The 13,192-nt window shown below is 41.5% G+C and overlaps 1 protein-coding gene across 6 annotated transcripts in view; it reads right to left on the bottom strand.

Annotated features, from left to right (window-relative positions):
• Positions 1 to 13,192, bottom strand: part of astn1 (astrotactin 1) — an 840,736-nt gene that overhangs the window by 654,782 nt on the left and 172,762 nt on the right. For all 6 annotated transcript variants that reach the window (XM_085804088.1, XM_085804090.1, XM_085804091.1 and 3 more), the window contains exons 4-5: positions 12,805 to 12,947; positions 6,521 to 6,670 (exon numbers count right to left, since the gene is read on the bottom strand). In XM_085804088.1, the coding sequence (XP_085660214.1) occupies positions 6,521 to 6,670; positions 12,805 to 12,947 (293 nt within the window). The remainder of the gene's footprint in view (positions 1 to 6,520; positions 6,671 to 12,804; positions 12,948 to 13,192) is intronic.

The raw sequence follows: 13,192 nt of genomic DNA, 5'->3' as shown, positions 1-13,192 counted from the left end.
GTTATTATAATGAATGAAAATGAGTCACAGATTCCCCTTCAACAGTCAAGGCTGAGCAGCAGAAGAATCAATCCAAACACAAAACTTTATTTTCAGACGTGTGAGTTGCCGCAGAGCTCAGAAGAATGACTTGGCAGTTTCCACAGCTCTTTGTTTGGGAGTGTGGAATGATTCAGTGCAATAACAAGATGTTTTTTTGTTTTTTAATCTTTTTTCACTCTGGTTTACTGTTTCTTCAAGCTAGCACAACACATTGAGATGACTTCATTTTGACAATATGACAACAGAGTTAACACAAAAGAACAACAGGTCTTGCTTTTCTCACTTGTTGACAAATTGCTTGATACTGTATATTAAATTAGCATGTCTCCATCTATCAGGTTAGCAGAAACCTTCTCACCTCCATTTTCACCCTGAATGAAGCAGCTTCAAATAAAGGCTCATCAGTCGAGACAGGAATTAAATTACAGGAGGACCAGTGAAAAACAGTGGGTAATTGTGGCTATAATTACCACTGTGCTCTGGACGGAATTAAAATCACTGACCAACAAAGGCGCTGTAAAAATCACCCCATTTCCTCTAATAAAATAAAATAAAAAATACCCAAATTTTCCCTCGACCACTTCTCCCTCTGCGCTTTTGATCAGAGAGATCCCAGTTCGCACCTGACTTCCCAGGGCGTCTCTTATGAGGGCGGTGTTTTACAATACAAGACCCTGAAACCATGTGGAGGCGAGAGGGTGTGACCGAACGGCCCCAGTGTGAGGTAATGGCACAGAATTTATGTCTGGCGTCAAAAGACTGAAAGAAAGCAGCATAGGAACTGGTGTCGATGCGGGTTACTGTAAAATCTGAAGCTCAAGTAATTTGGCAACAGCAGCAGGACAACGATTCCAGTAATAGACCTACAGTACAATAATGAGCTGACCCACACCACACACACTCTCTCTCTCTTCTCTCCTTTTTTGTTTTTCCCAATATGTTCCTATGTCTTATGTAATATCAAATACTCCCCATCAGTGTTGTTAATTTAATTAATTCATTTGATGGATAAAAATACGTGTATGATTTTTATCTCTGTGTTCATCAAGATAATCGTGTTGTGTTCAGTTGATTTTCTTTTAAAGTCACCTGCATCCTTCTATGATTATACTTTCTTTGTTTGATCACAGATATTTTCTCCTCCAGAAAGTAAAAGTAATCATTTCTGCTTAAGAAACTCTCCTTGGCAGGCTTTTTGCTAGTACACCTGACTCCCATAAAACCATGAATATTAATACAATATTAATATTTATACGCCCCAAAGTCTTAACTGTTGTGCCGTCTTCGCCATTCATGCAGCAACTCCACCATAGCATCCCTGACCCTTTCCACTAATTTAGACATCATTAACTTCATTGCATTGTCTGGTCCACCACTAATTAGGACTAAATGATGCACCCGCGCAGCAATAATAATCATGAAATAGTGATGGGAGCCCGGAGGCCTGGGGCCACATCAGTCGCTCCATCAGACATCGCTTCCTCCCCATTTGTCGTCTTTGTAGCTTTTGAAGTAACTCTGGAGTCCATTAAATGTGCTGACATACGGAGCAAAGAGAAGCACTTGGGCATCTTCAGCAGAAAAAAAAAGTGGGGGAAAGGAGTCATTACCTTACCTGCCAATAATGGCCACCGCACATCTACAGAAGTTGTCCACTGAGGACAACAATAGTTCTGTCTGTGAATATTTTATGACAAAGATGAAATCAGTTGACTGGAAATGCCAACAACAACAAATGAAAGCTGCATGAAGCAGATCTAATTACCTGCTTAGACAGCCTCATTGCTATGCAGCCAGGTTTGTAGAAGACTGTCCTGTACCTGGAAGCAATGAAATTTAAAAGTGGTGTGTGTGTGTGTATATGTGTTATGTGTGTTGGTGAGGTACATTAGGAAGCAACACCCTCTATTTTAATACAACTGTGGCAGCCAGATAATATATAATTATAATCACTGCGCCGGGATTTATTCCAGCTCTCCTTTTCTGTCTATTCTGAATTCTAGCAGTTGGAATAAACACTGTTGCTAAATTAATTGGGTGGACATCCCGTCTTTCTGTTTCTGAGTGTGGAGCTGCAGTGTCAGAGGGTCGGCTGGCTCCGAGACAGCAAAGCGGAGCAAGGACACGGCCGAGCTCTCAGAGACACAATCAAAGAGCGAGACCAAGGTAAAGTGTGAGGGGTTTTTATGTGGAAGGCAACAAAGAGTGGAGAATGTGAGCGAAGAACAAAGTCACCCATGGACTACAGTAAACTGGAGCTTCGGCATTGGCTTGATGATAGCACAGACACACAAATCAACACCCAAACTTAGTTAACTATGATGTAATGTTTCCTGGATGTCTATCAGTTGTGGAGCAAAATGTTCCGACCCCAGCTGGATTCTTAAATTACTGCAGACAGGTGTCTCAGCTCACCAGCCAATGACAGAAATGAAAGAATTTACTGATTATTTCAAAAAATGTCCTTGGATGTATTCATATGAACATAATGCACAGTCATAGTATGGTAGCCACAGTGGCAGCTCATGTCCTTGTGTTTAAAGGAGCTACAGTATATGCAAGAAATGTACAGTATGGCAATTCATCATAAAATCACACAGTATGTCACAAGAGACTTAGGAATCATGTTAATCTGAAATACCGATCAAACTGACAACAATAGAACAGCCAGAATATTCACATTTTAAAATGTTATTAGCAGCATGCAAATCATGTTTGGGTTTAAGCCTGTTGCTCCACCCACCACTCTCTTCCCATTACCAAGTCAGTAGCATTTCAGCTTCCAGGTTGCCAGTTATCACTGAGCTGCAGTATTTCTGAATTTGACTGCAGCAACAACAGTTTTGGCCACAGTCTTGCATATCGCTCCTTTAAGCATCCTCTGAACTAACTCTCCTCTAATTAAGTGTGTGCAAACATGTACCAGACTACCACACAGATGGTTCATTCTAACATGGTGCTAGATGTTTGATGACATGAATACTGCCTTAAGAACCAGCGTAGCTGGCAAGGCAACTGCTAATATTGTAACAGACAGTCACTACACCACTCTGCAACAACCAGCCAGCCAAATTTTTCCATTTTAAAAATCCTAAAATAGATTGAGGGAGATTTTGATACTTTGACAATGACATTTGGCTGGTGTAATTTCAGTGGTGACTCACCAACACTGGTGAGCCTTCACACCCAAAAGAGTAATGTGTTAATAAAGGTAGTGTCTTACAGGTGGGAGGTATAAAAAAAAAAGAAGTCTAAGAAGTCTGGTTTGAACTTCATAAAAACTACATACTGCATTGGAGTTTATAAAAGAACAAGTCCTCCAACAGGTTCCAATACAACACACCTAAACATGGCATCCATGTTTGATGGCTGACAATGATTAATATGATTTTTTTTTTTTGTCCAACACCTCTATCTCAAACCACCACCATTCTTAAAGTTTGGTTCTGGAGTTATGTGTCCAAAAATAAACATGAGACTTATACAAATGAAATCCATCTTAATCATCACCTATGGGCTTCTAGTCCTGTGTGGTGGTGGCTGTCTGCAGCGCCTCCTCCCCCTGCCTGTATTTTTGGTCTTTTGCTTTGTTTTGTTGTGCACGTGGACATTTCTGGGTGGAGAGTGAGAGAGTCTGTGTTTTCTCTCCAGCCAATGACAGAGCTCAGGTGAAGCTACATGCAGCAGAGTTAGGAGGCTCAGGGCTGCTAGCCCCACTAGCTGTCCCGGATGCTGCCTAGTCTCTCTCTCTCTCTCTTTCTCTCTCTCAGCAGCAGTCAGGACCGCAAAGAAAAAGAAACAGTCTGAGTGAAGCGCTGGAGCTGTGGACCGATTCCTGACCACCAAGACAACTAAAGCCTCAAGGGGTAACAAGTACGGGGCCGTTGTAGTGAGCTAGCTCGATGCTAACTTCGGCTAGCGGTAGCAGTTGGCATCCGCCGCTAACACTGTCTTCCCAGCTCACCACAATGGCATAACTACATAGGCTCCAGGTGTTGGTGATGGTCGAGTTTCGGCCCACGGTTCCAGCGCATCACTTGTACTGTATTTCCTTTCCTTTGCGGTCCTGATAACCGCTGCTGTCAGGGGCAGGAGGCTACACAGTTGAGCCCCTGCGAGGGGCCGAGTTTCAATGTTTTGTTTACAAACTGCAACGAACAAAACCCCAGACCCTACCTTTAAAAGAAACCATGTTCAGTGTACCATGCAGTTTTTTTTTTTCACCAACTCCTTCACCATAACCTTCTTCTTAGACCCTTTCTGCTGCTCCTTCACTGGCTTTGCTTTCACAGCTCAGAGACAGCAATCTCATTGTCCACTCCAACAAGAGGTTTTTGTCAAGAGGTATGAAGACACGGCTCGTCTCAGGTGTTCAAGCATATGCCGACTGCCATGACCATCTTTTCACCGACAACCCTTCACCTCCACATATTAAACAGACTGGCAGCGCACAATGCTGCTGGATCACTCTTTTAACACAACCCCGTTGTGCCAGGACCCTAGAAGTGCCAACACAATTAGCTCATTAAAACGAATGAGGAGGCAGTTCTTTTTTTTTTTTTTTTTTTTTGGAGTTTGACACGGTGCTATTACAGGCCTTGGACCTTCTGACGCTTTCATTACTATTGTATGAAGCCTCGCAGACCGGCTGGGAAAGAAAATATCACCCTGTCGTTTTGTAGCTCCACTGAAACCGTTACAGGATTTCTGGGCACGGGCATTTCTTTTTTTTACTATCCAAACACCCCCATTCAGAGCTGCCCAGTGCCTCTTAGGGGCATTCACTCTTTGTTCTCACCCTCTATTATTGATAAGCAGGTGAACTGCCTTCTTCCTCTCTTGTTTCTCCGTCACTGTGCAGGAAAGCTGCGGTGGCTGCAGGTGTGCACCGAAACAGGCAAGGCCAGAGAACGATGGGCAGAGAGAGGAAGAAATGAAGGAAAAGAAACGTGCTTCTACATTTTTAAACCGAGAATGTCCCAAGAATCATGTTGGGTTTCTGCCAGTGATCGATGAAAGAGAATTTAAAGGGATGAATGGGCGAACAAATACATGGGTGGTGGCTGCGATCGGTGATCAAATGTACAGATGGAAACACGGCTTGTGCCGTTCTAAAATAACAATCCTGCCAGACAGCGTGGAGAAAACTGCTGCATAATGTGTTCTCCAGTTTCTTCTCTTTTCTTTTTCTTTTTTTTTTGATAGGAAAGAAGTTTATTTCTGACGTTCAACACCACAGAATGGTTTTTAATTGGGCTGAAAATAAAGCACTCATGCAGCTAAGAGAGGAGGAAAGTGAATGGTCTGAGGTCAACTAAAATTTTTAAAATGGCATTTTGAAAATGTCGTCGCCTTCCTTTTTTCCTTTTGTTTACCATAATGGGATGGAGTCTCTCCCATTTCATGCGCAGTAACCTTCATTTCCTTTGTTCCCCGGTCTCCTGCGTGACTCCTACACTGTCACAGCTCAGGCAGGCGGCAGCCAGCATGGAGGGAGATGGAAGTTGGTGATGATGACAAATGAATGCAACAAGAACAAAAAGTACTTGAGATGGATTGACTGACTGATGTAGTGGAATAAGAAAAGTTTAACAAAGATGTACACGTCTGAGGTTTCACATTCACACCGCATTCACGCTATATAAATACTTTTATTGGTTTGTTGTTCAAAGTGTATTCATCCCTCGGGATAATACGGATCATAGAGAATCTTTTCTTACACTGCTCTGCGTTCTTTACTGTATTGTTGATAGCTTTTGTCCACCGAGTTTTTGAAAATGTCTCCGGGTCCTTGGGAGTTTTCCAAAGGGCACCGGTATTATTGTGAAAGATTAAACCTGCGTGGTGGCATTCAGAGACTCACCGTGACTTCTCACAGGAGGCAGAGCTGCGAGAGATAAACATGTGGAGATAAAGTATAAAAAAACGTGCAGCTGGGTGCTGATCAATGCCGCGGCGAGATGAGGACCTAATAGCTCCGCGTCATGGTGCATTTTTTTTTTTTTTTTTTATTTATTGAAAGAAAAAGAAGAAATGTGTTTTCACAGCAGTAAATAAAATATTTGTTTTGACTGTGTGTGACGGGGCCCTTGAACACAGACGTATGGGCCGAGTGGAGTCCAAATTCTAATTCTAACATCCTAAATGTTGCAGCCCTGCAGGGTGTATGGATTTCTGGATGTCTTATCCTCTTCTTTTAAGTGGATTGATAAATGTGTTAACAAACAGCTGCGTATCGGCACATCATGTGTTTACAGAGCGACATTAGCATTTATTTACTGTTTCGGATCACCCGGTGAAACGAGGCTTCTCACTGACTGTCGCAGCGGTTGGATGTAGAAATGAAACAATTAACCAGACAAGACGCCGCTTGTTGCTGCCGGTGGTAGGTGGAACTTGTGGAGCGGCCGTTTTGAAATGGGATTTATTTTCTTCTTTTCTCTGTCAAAGGGTAAATCTACGGGAGAGGCTGACTCACCGCGGGTGTTGCTGGAGAGGCGCTTGCGCTGGCTGGTGGACGTGTTGTGCGGAAGCAGGGTGTTCTGCTGGTGGTTGCTGTCGATGGGACTCGTGGCGATGATGTTGTCCTTGTATTTGTTCATCAGGGCCAGCTTGGTGTTGTCACTCACTGTGGAGAGGTGGGATGTAATTACTACTATTGTGTGTAAATAAATAAGAAGAACAGGGGCACAAAGTGAAAGCTTTCTTTCAAAACTGACATTTGTAACTCCTCAAAAACAAGGGTTGTTGGCAGGAGGTAGGAAGTTTTTGAAGCAAAAAGTAAAGTAATAAGTAAAATACACATCCAGCAGGTTGTTAACTAGGGGAGTCAAACGTGTAATAAAAGCTGGCATGAAATTAAAAGTCATTAAGGGAATATACAGAAGGCATTTAAGTCTCACAGGATGAAATCATTGGCTTTGGTAAATATTAACAGGTGAAGTTTCCCCAGAAACAATGAAAAAAAAAGGTGGAAATGTCTGTCATTTGATTGGTCAGTCAGTTTGATTAATTAGGTGTTGTTTCATTCCCTATAGAATGAATCCTCCTGACACCTTGACTTTTCCTTCTAACATCACCACCAGGCAGACACTCTTGGCTTTTAGTAAAATGCCTTGTCACCCATATGATAAACTGCTGTGACATTTGATTCAGATATCCATGATCCCCAGAGGATGAATCTTAATGTGTTTTTGATGACATGCTGACTTTTCCTGCGCTGCCACCATAGGGTTTACATTTACAGTTTCTGAGCCACACTGGATGGATTGCCATGCAATTTGGTACGCACATTCAGATTTTTTTTTTTTTTTTTTCCCCTCAGGATGAATTGTAATCATTTTGGTAATTAAACATGGTGATTGTAATCAGCTTCAGCTGTACTTTGAGTTTCTTGCTGATTAGCAACATTAGCATGTTAACAAAGTTAACTTTCACAACCCTACTTGTACCACTCCGTTGTTGGTTTTGGTAAACCGAGCATCTATCTGTGGCTCTTTGCTGCTTAATGTTTATGTTTTTACTCTCCACACAGACAGACGACCTCAGCTCAATGTAAATGGCAGCTGTCAATCAACTCTGAGCCAATATGAGAGCTCTTATTCATATAAACTGACACTGAAACAACTCACAGCTTCCCAGGCCAATTATTTAGCCCTGAACTTTATGTCAAATGTAATGTACTGGATTAAAGGCCCCATGTTGTATAAAATATTGTAAGATATATTGTGAATGTTATTTGACAGTAAAGAAGGTCTTGGTTCTATACTGATACTATAAAAGTATCAAAGCCCAAGTCCACACAGAAATGCACATCACTTGATTAACAAACTGAGATTTAAAAGCAGCTTCTGTAACTTTGTTCTGATGACTGGCTCAAAGAGCTGTAGATTAATAATCTGCTTGTTGAAGTGAATTGAGTTAATAGTAATGTACAATATGATACAATTCTTATCAAATGTCAGTGGAAAGGGTATAGTAAGAGCAGCCAAAAACATATTTATATTCCATTATATTTGCCTAAACACCATTTTCAATGCATAGCCTGCTCCCATCATTGTCGAATTCTTTAGTCCGTCACATTAACCATCATAATTAGCATAATTTACAGAGTGACTCTCCTTCCATCACTTGTGGGGTGGAGCTGTTTGGTTACAGTGAGGGAGCTTCACATAGTGTTGCTGTAAAATACAATCTCTTGATGAATCTCAGCAGTGACTCCATGCTGCTAATTGAAATTCAGAAAGTATACCTGCATCACAACTGCTCCTTTTCATGGACTCAGTCTCATGGGAATGGTGCTCAACTCCAACATCCACTGATCATGAAAGCAAGTAAGTATAGTATAGTTTTTAAAACAGATTCTTGGCAGGCATGGAAGCCTTTGATTATTCAAAAGCGGGGGGAATAAAGCCTTCAAAAGAACACCTGCAGTTTTGATATTTACATCTGATATAGTGTCTGCATTTAAAAAAAACACATGAACAAATACCTCATTTGTTTTTCTGTTCCTTTTTGTAAAGAAAAGGTATTTCCTGCTTCCACATGTGTGACGGTCACATTTTAGTCATCTGCCAATAGCTCTACATACACTTAGCTCATTATTTCCCTCCTACATATGAAAATAAAACATGTGAAATGTATTTAATTAAAAATCCAATTAGTTTTCTTCAGTTTCATGCTGATTATTTCAATTATTGCTTTTCTGTTAATGTAATTATACTGTCCCCCACATCGAAAATAATTTATCTCACATCCTCATACCTACTGCAATACTGGCAAAAGTGACCTTTTTGGCCTACTGTCTTATTGCTTTGTTTTTTATTTAAAATAGTATAGCTGCAGAGGAGGGAACATAACATGAGGCTGTAACTTGGTTAAGTGAGGGCTTCAACCATGCAGCATAATCTGTCATTTAAAAGGTTTTTGAAAAGTTTCATAGGCACAGTAAAAGAAGCTCTTTTATCACCACCTAGAAAACATATTTAACACAAGAACATTAATTAAACCATCATCATCAGGGAGAGCTGAATTCTTACTTAGAAACAACTTCTGAAATTGCCAGGGACAGTTACTGTATTACTGTAGATGCTGACGATAGCTTGACGCTGAAACTGATTTTTAATAACAAGACTATTTCACTGTGAGTTCTGGCGTTTTGTTTATCCTATTGTCTCCTTTTGGTAAATGGCCACAATAAGAAACTGACACGACATCCAACAGAAGGTCGGTTGAAAAAAGAACGCAAGAAAACTTTGATCTTGGAGGTCAGTTTGTGTCATTTTCAAGGAACAATAATGTAATGACAATGGGCTCAGATGGGCAGAGTGAAACATTTGCTAAAATACATTGACAAGCCGCAGTGAATCAATAAGAATGTCCTTTGGACGGATGAAACTAAATTTGAGCTTTTTGATCACATCAGCTGTATGAATGAGGCTCTGAAAGAGAGACTCCCTGAGGAACATGGAGGAGACTCAGGTATGTTACCAAGCTGCTTTGCTGTGTCTGGTTTAGAGTGCACTGAGTGTGAAATCAGACGACCATCAAGACACTCTGGAGTGAAACATACTCCGTCTCAGATCATGGTCACACACATTTCCTCCTGAATACTCCCATCAACCTCAAGCTTTGTGTTTTGTTTAGTTTACCAGAAACATCCGATTCATGAGCCCTCCAATGTTAAGTTAAGTTGTTAAGTTTAATATGAAGCTTTTCCCTGTGGGTGTGTTAATATAAGTTAGTCAGGATGTCAACTCTGTGAACAAGAACTAAAACATCTCAGAGACCTGAGAGATTTGAAACCATAATGACAATATGTAGCTGGTGATGAAAATAATCAAACTCCTCATCAGCTTTTTAGCATTGAGGCTGCATTAGTTGATTATTTTGTCCACTTAGGAACAACAAAAATACACAAACATCTCCCAGACAATAATTCATATCATATGTTTAGACTTTTTTTCCCCATTGCTAACAGGCTAGTAAACTACCATAAAATTTGGAATATAAGTTGCACTGGAATAAAGGTCGCAGTCTATTTTTGAGGGTCTTTTGAGGGTTTTAATAAAAACGTTATACAAGTTATTCCACAAGTCTACAACGTGAAGTTTCTGTGCTGCAGTGTAGCTTGTTCTTGTTATTCTAAATTAAAAAAAGAAAAAGAGATTGTGGGGTAATTTGAATATTGTACATTTAGCGCAACATAGCACGTGTGTGTGTGTGCCCGTGCGTTAGAGAGAAACTGATGCCTAGTCCACACGAGCCCGGGTATTTTTGAAACCGTGAACATATGTTCCCGGTTGTATGTCCTGTCCACATGCAACCGTGCTTTTGGAACCCTGAAACCGTGGTTTTTTGAAACCGGAGTCCAGGGTGGGGTTTTGGGCCGGGGTTGGTTTCACCGGGTGCGTGTGGACACTGCAACCGTGATTGTTTTACTCGTTTACGTCATAGCTGCACACGTGCTGATGTAAACACTGCCAGCTGCAGAGGTTGTTTGCAGCGGTTTGCAGGTGAGCTCGCAAAAATGGAGGTGACAAAGTGGATTTTTATCACTTTTTATTTTTATTTTTTATTTTTTTACATCATCTAAATGCTAGGCTATTTGTATAGTTTTTCGATGAGAAAAATATAAGGAAACGGTCGTCAGGGCGATCCTCTTGTCAGCTCCAAACTCACCCTCAATCACAGACCACAGCTGGTTTTCCACACAGCATCATTTACAGTAACAAGTGACGCTACAGATCAGCTGTTTTTAAAATTACAGAACTACTACAGTAGCGCCGCAGTTTGTTATTCCCCACCTTGTTTGATTGAGAGTTTTTCGGGATGATTTTCATGAATGAACAGGCAATAGCCTATGTCACTGTCAGACCGGGTACGACGGGAGGGGGGGTCGCGCTGCTGTCATGTAGTGATAAAAAGAGCCTATGCGGAGATGAGGAACGAGCCAAAAGCCGAAAATGTATCCGTGACGTCCGCGGTCGATATAAAGTGGATATGTTTCATTCATACATGTTTTGACAGACAACACAACAGCCAGTGATAAAGAGTTGCGCCGCACCGACAGACAGTCATGTGGCTCAGCAGCCAGGTGACGCACACAGCACAACAACACAGCGCACAACAACACACAGCACAAGAGTCAAGACACAGCGCAGCAACATGTGCAGGCTGCTGCAGCAGTGCACGTCAAAGGGACACCGCCGAAAATAAAATAAATAGGCTACACATTTTTATTAAATTAATTAATATTTAATTGTTGGACTTGGAGTCTGTGAAATAAAGCTATAATAACACGTAGTTTTGAAATGGTTTTTGCGCATGTTTACATCCATAAAATGACCAAAAATGAACACTATAAGCGGATTTCTTGATAACGAATTATTTAAACAGCATTTGTATAGAAATGATTCCGTCCCAAGCCTTTTGATCCAAGCGGTTTCCACTGTATTTTGATTGGTTAAAACAGCCTTCCACACGTGCATTGCGTCACTTGGTAGCGGATTTCACGGTTGCGTGTGTACGGAGTGTTTTTATTACACCACTGGTGTGGACGCGAAGCAAAACTCCGGTTTCAAAAATACCCGGGCTCGTGTGGACTAGGCCTCAGTCCAGCAGGAGGAGGGGCGGACTGACAGATATGAGAAATGGTGAAACGCTTTTAAAAAAAACATAACAATACGATTATTTTCTGGGCGAGACTATGGTGGACCGTTAATTTATGGGAAAACACCATTCCGCATAATTGTATGCGGATACAGGATACATCATTGTTTGTGGTCACAACACGTCCATGACCACCCCTGGAGGTGGTTTGGCCGATCGGATCACTGTACTTTCATGTGGTCAAGCTCTATCTGACTGGAATCTGATCACTGAAACACATGTTAATTCCAGGTGTAAACGGGGTTGAAATTTGGTCTATAGGTCGCACCGTGGTATAACCCGCACCCAACTTTTTAGATGAAAAAAAAAGGGAAAAAAGGCACGACTTCTACACAGAGTTTTACGGTATTTCCCGACACAGAGCAACATTAGCATTCATTTGTGGCCACCTGATGAATGCAAGTATGAGGGTTTGGTCTACAAGACTCTGCAGAAAAATGTCTGCCCTTCACTGCTTAATGTTCCCTCAGTCTTCTTCCTCTGCTTTGTCTGCTGTTTGCCACCACAAAGTGGATTTCTGTGAGCTGTTTACTGAACCCAGCCACCTGCTGCTGCTGGAAATCAGGATACAAAGAGGTGAGACTGAACAACACAGAAATGTCCTTTACAACTAAATGCTAAAGGAAATTAAAAAAAAAAAAAGTCTCTTTTAAATACATAGCGAGTGATGAGTAATTCTGTGCTTGCTTTCACTTCAAGCGACCCCTTTCACATTACATCTACACCAATGAGCCAAAACATCACAGCTGCTCACAGGTGACGCAAATAACCATTATCATGTAACACAGGCACATTTCAAGGTCTAAGACTGTGAGTCAATTAAAACTTCTGTTGGAAAAAGTCGCACAAAATTTTAATGATGGGTATGGGAGGAATGTGTCACACAACATGGAATGCATCGCACCGTGCTGTGTGAGGAGCTGTGCAGTCACAGACCTGTGCTCGCTCCGGTCATAATGCAGGTTAGTTTGTCTAACTCGGTGGTAATTTAAATAACGCTGTTCAGCGCACCTTTACGGCTGCTTTTGTTTTTAATTTCCATGATCTGCTCTGTCTTTTCCGACCTTGCTGTTTGTGCATCTGTCAACTTACCAGGTGCGAGGTCCATATTATTCTTGTCATTACAGCCCTGGAGAGAGTCCAGGGTACGGGTGACTTGGCTGGCGAACTCCTCGCCACCGTTCATACATTCCCTCTGCAGATGGTGACGTAGGTCAGTAATGTCATACTCGTACCTGGGGATGAGGCAGATATCAGTTACACCTGTGTTATCCTGATGTGTCTGGATTAAAATGAATACAAGTCTAAAATGTTGAGTGGATTATTAACCCTTTAAAGGGATAGTTCAACATTTTGGCAAATTTGCCTATTGCCATAATCCCTATTTATTACCTTTAATTATCAATGCATGTTGTTTTGAGATCCATAGGGCAGAGAAGCAAGCTGCTCAGTGAACACAATGGAGGTGAACGGTAGGTCA

The sequence above is a fragment of the Trachurus japonicus genome, chromosome 17 (assembly GCF_045865225.1).
Source record: "Trachurus japonicus isolate A0001 chromosome 17, Traja_1.0".
Taxonomy (NCBI): Eukaryota; Metazoa; Chordata; class Actinopteri; order Carangiformes; family Carangidae; genus Trachurus; species Trachurus japonicus.
The sequence above is the reverse complement of the archived record's forward strand: the minus strand, read 5'-3'. Positions and strand labels throughout refer to the sequence as shown.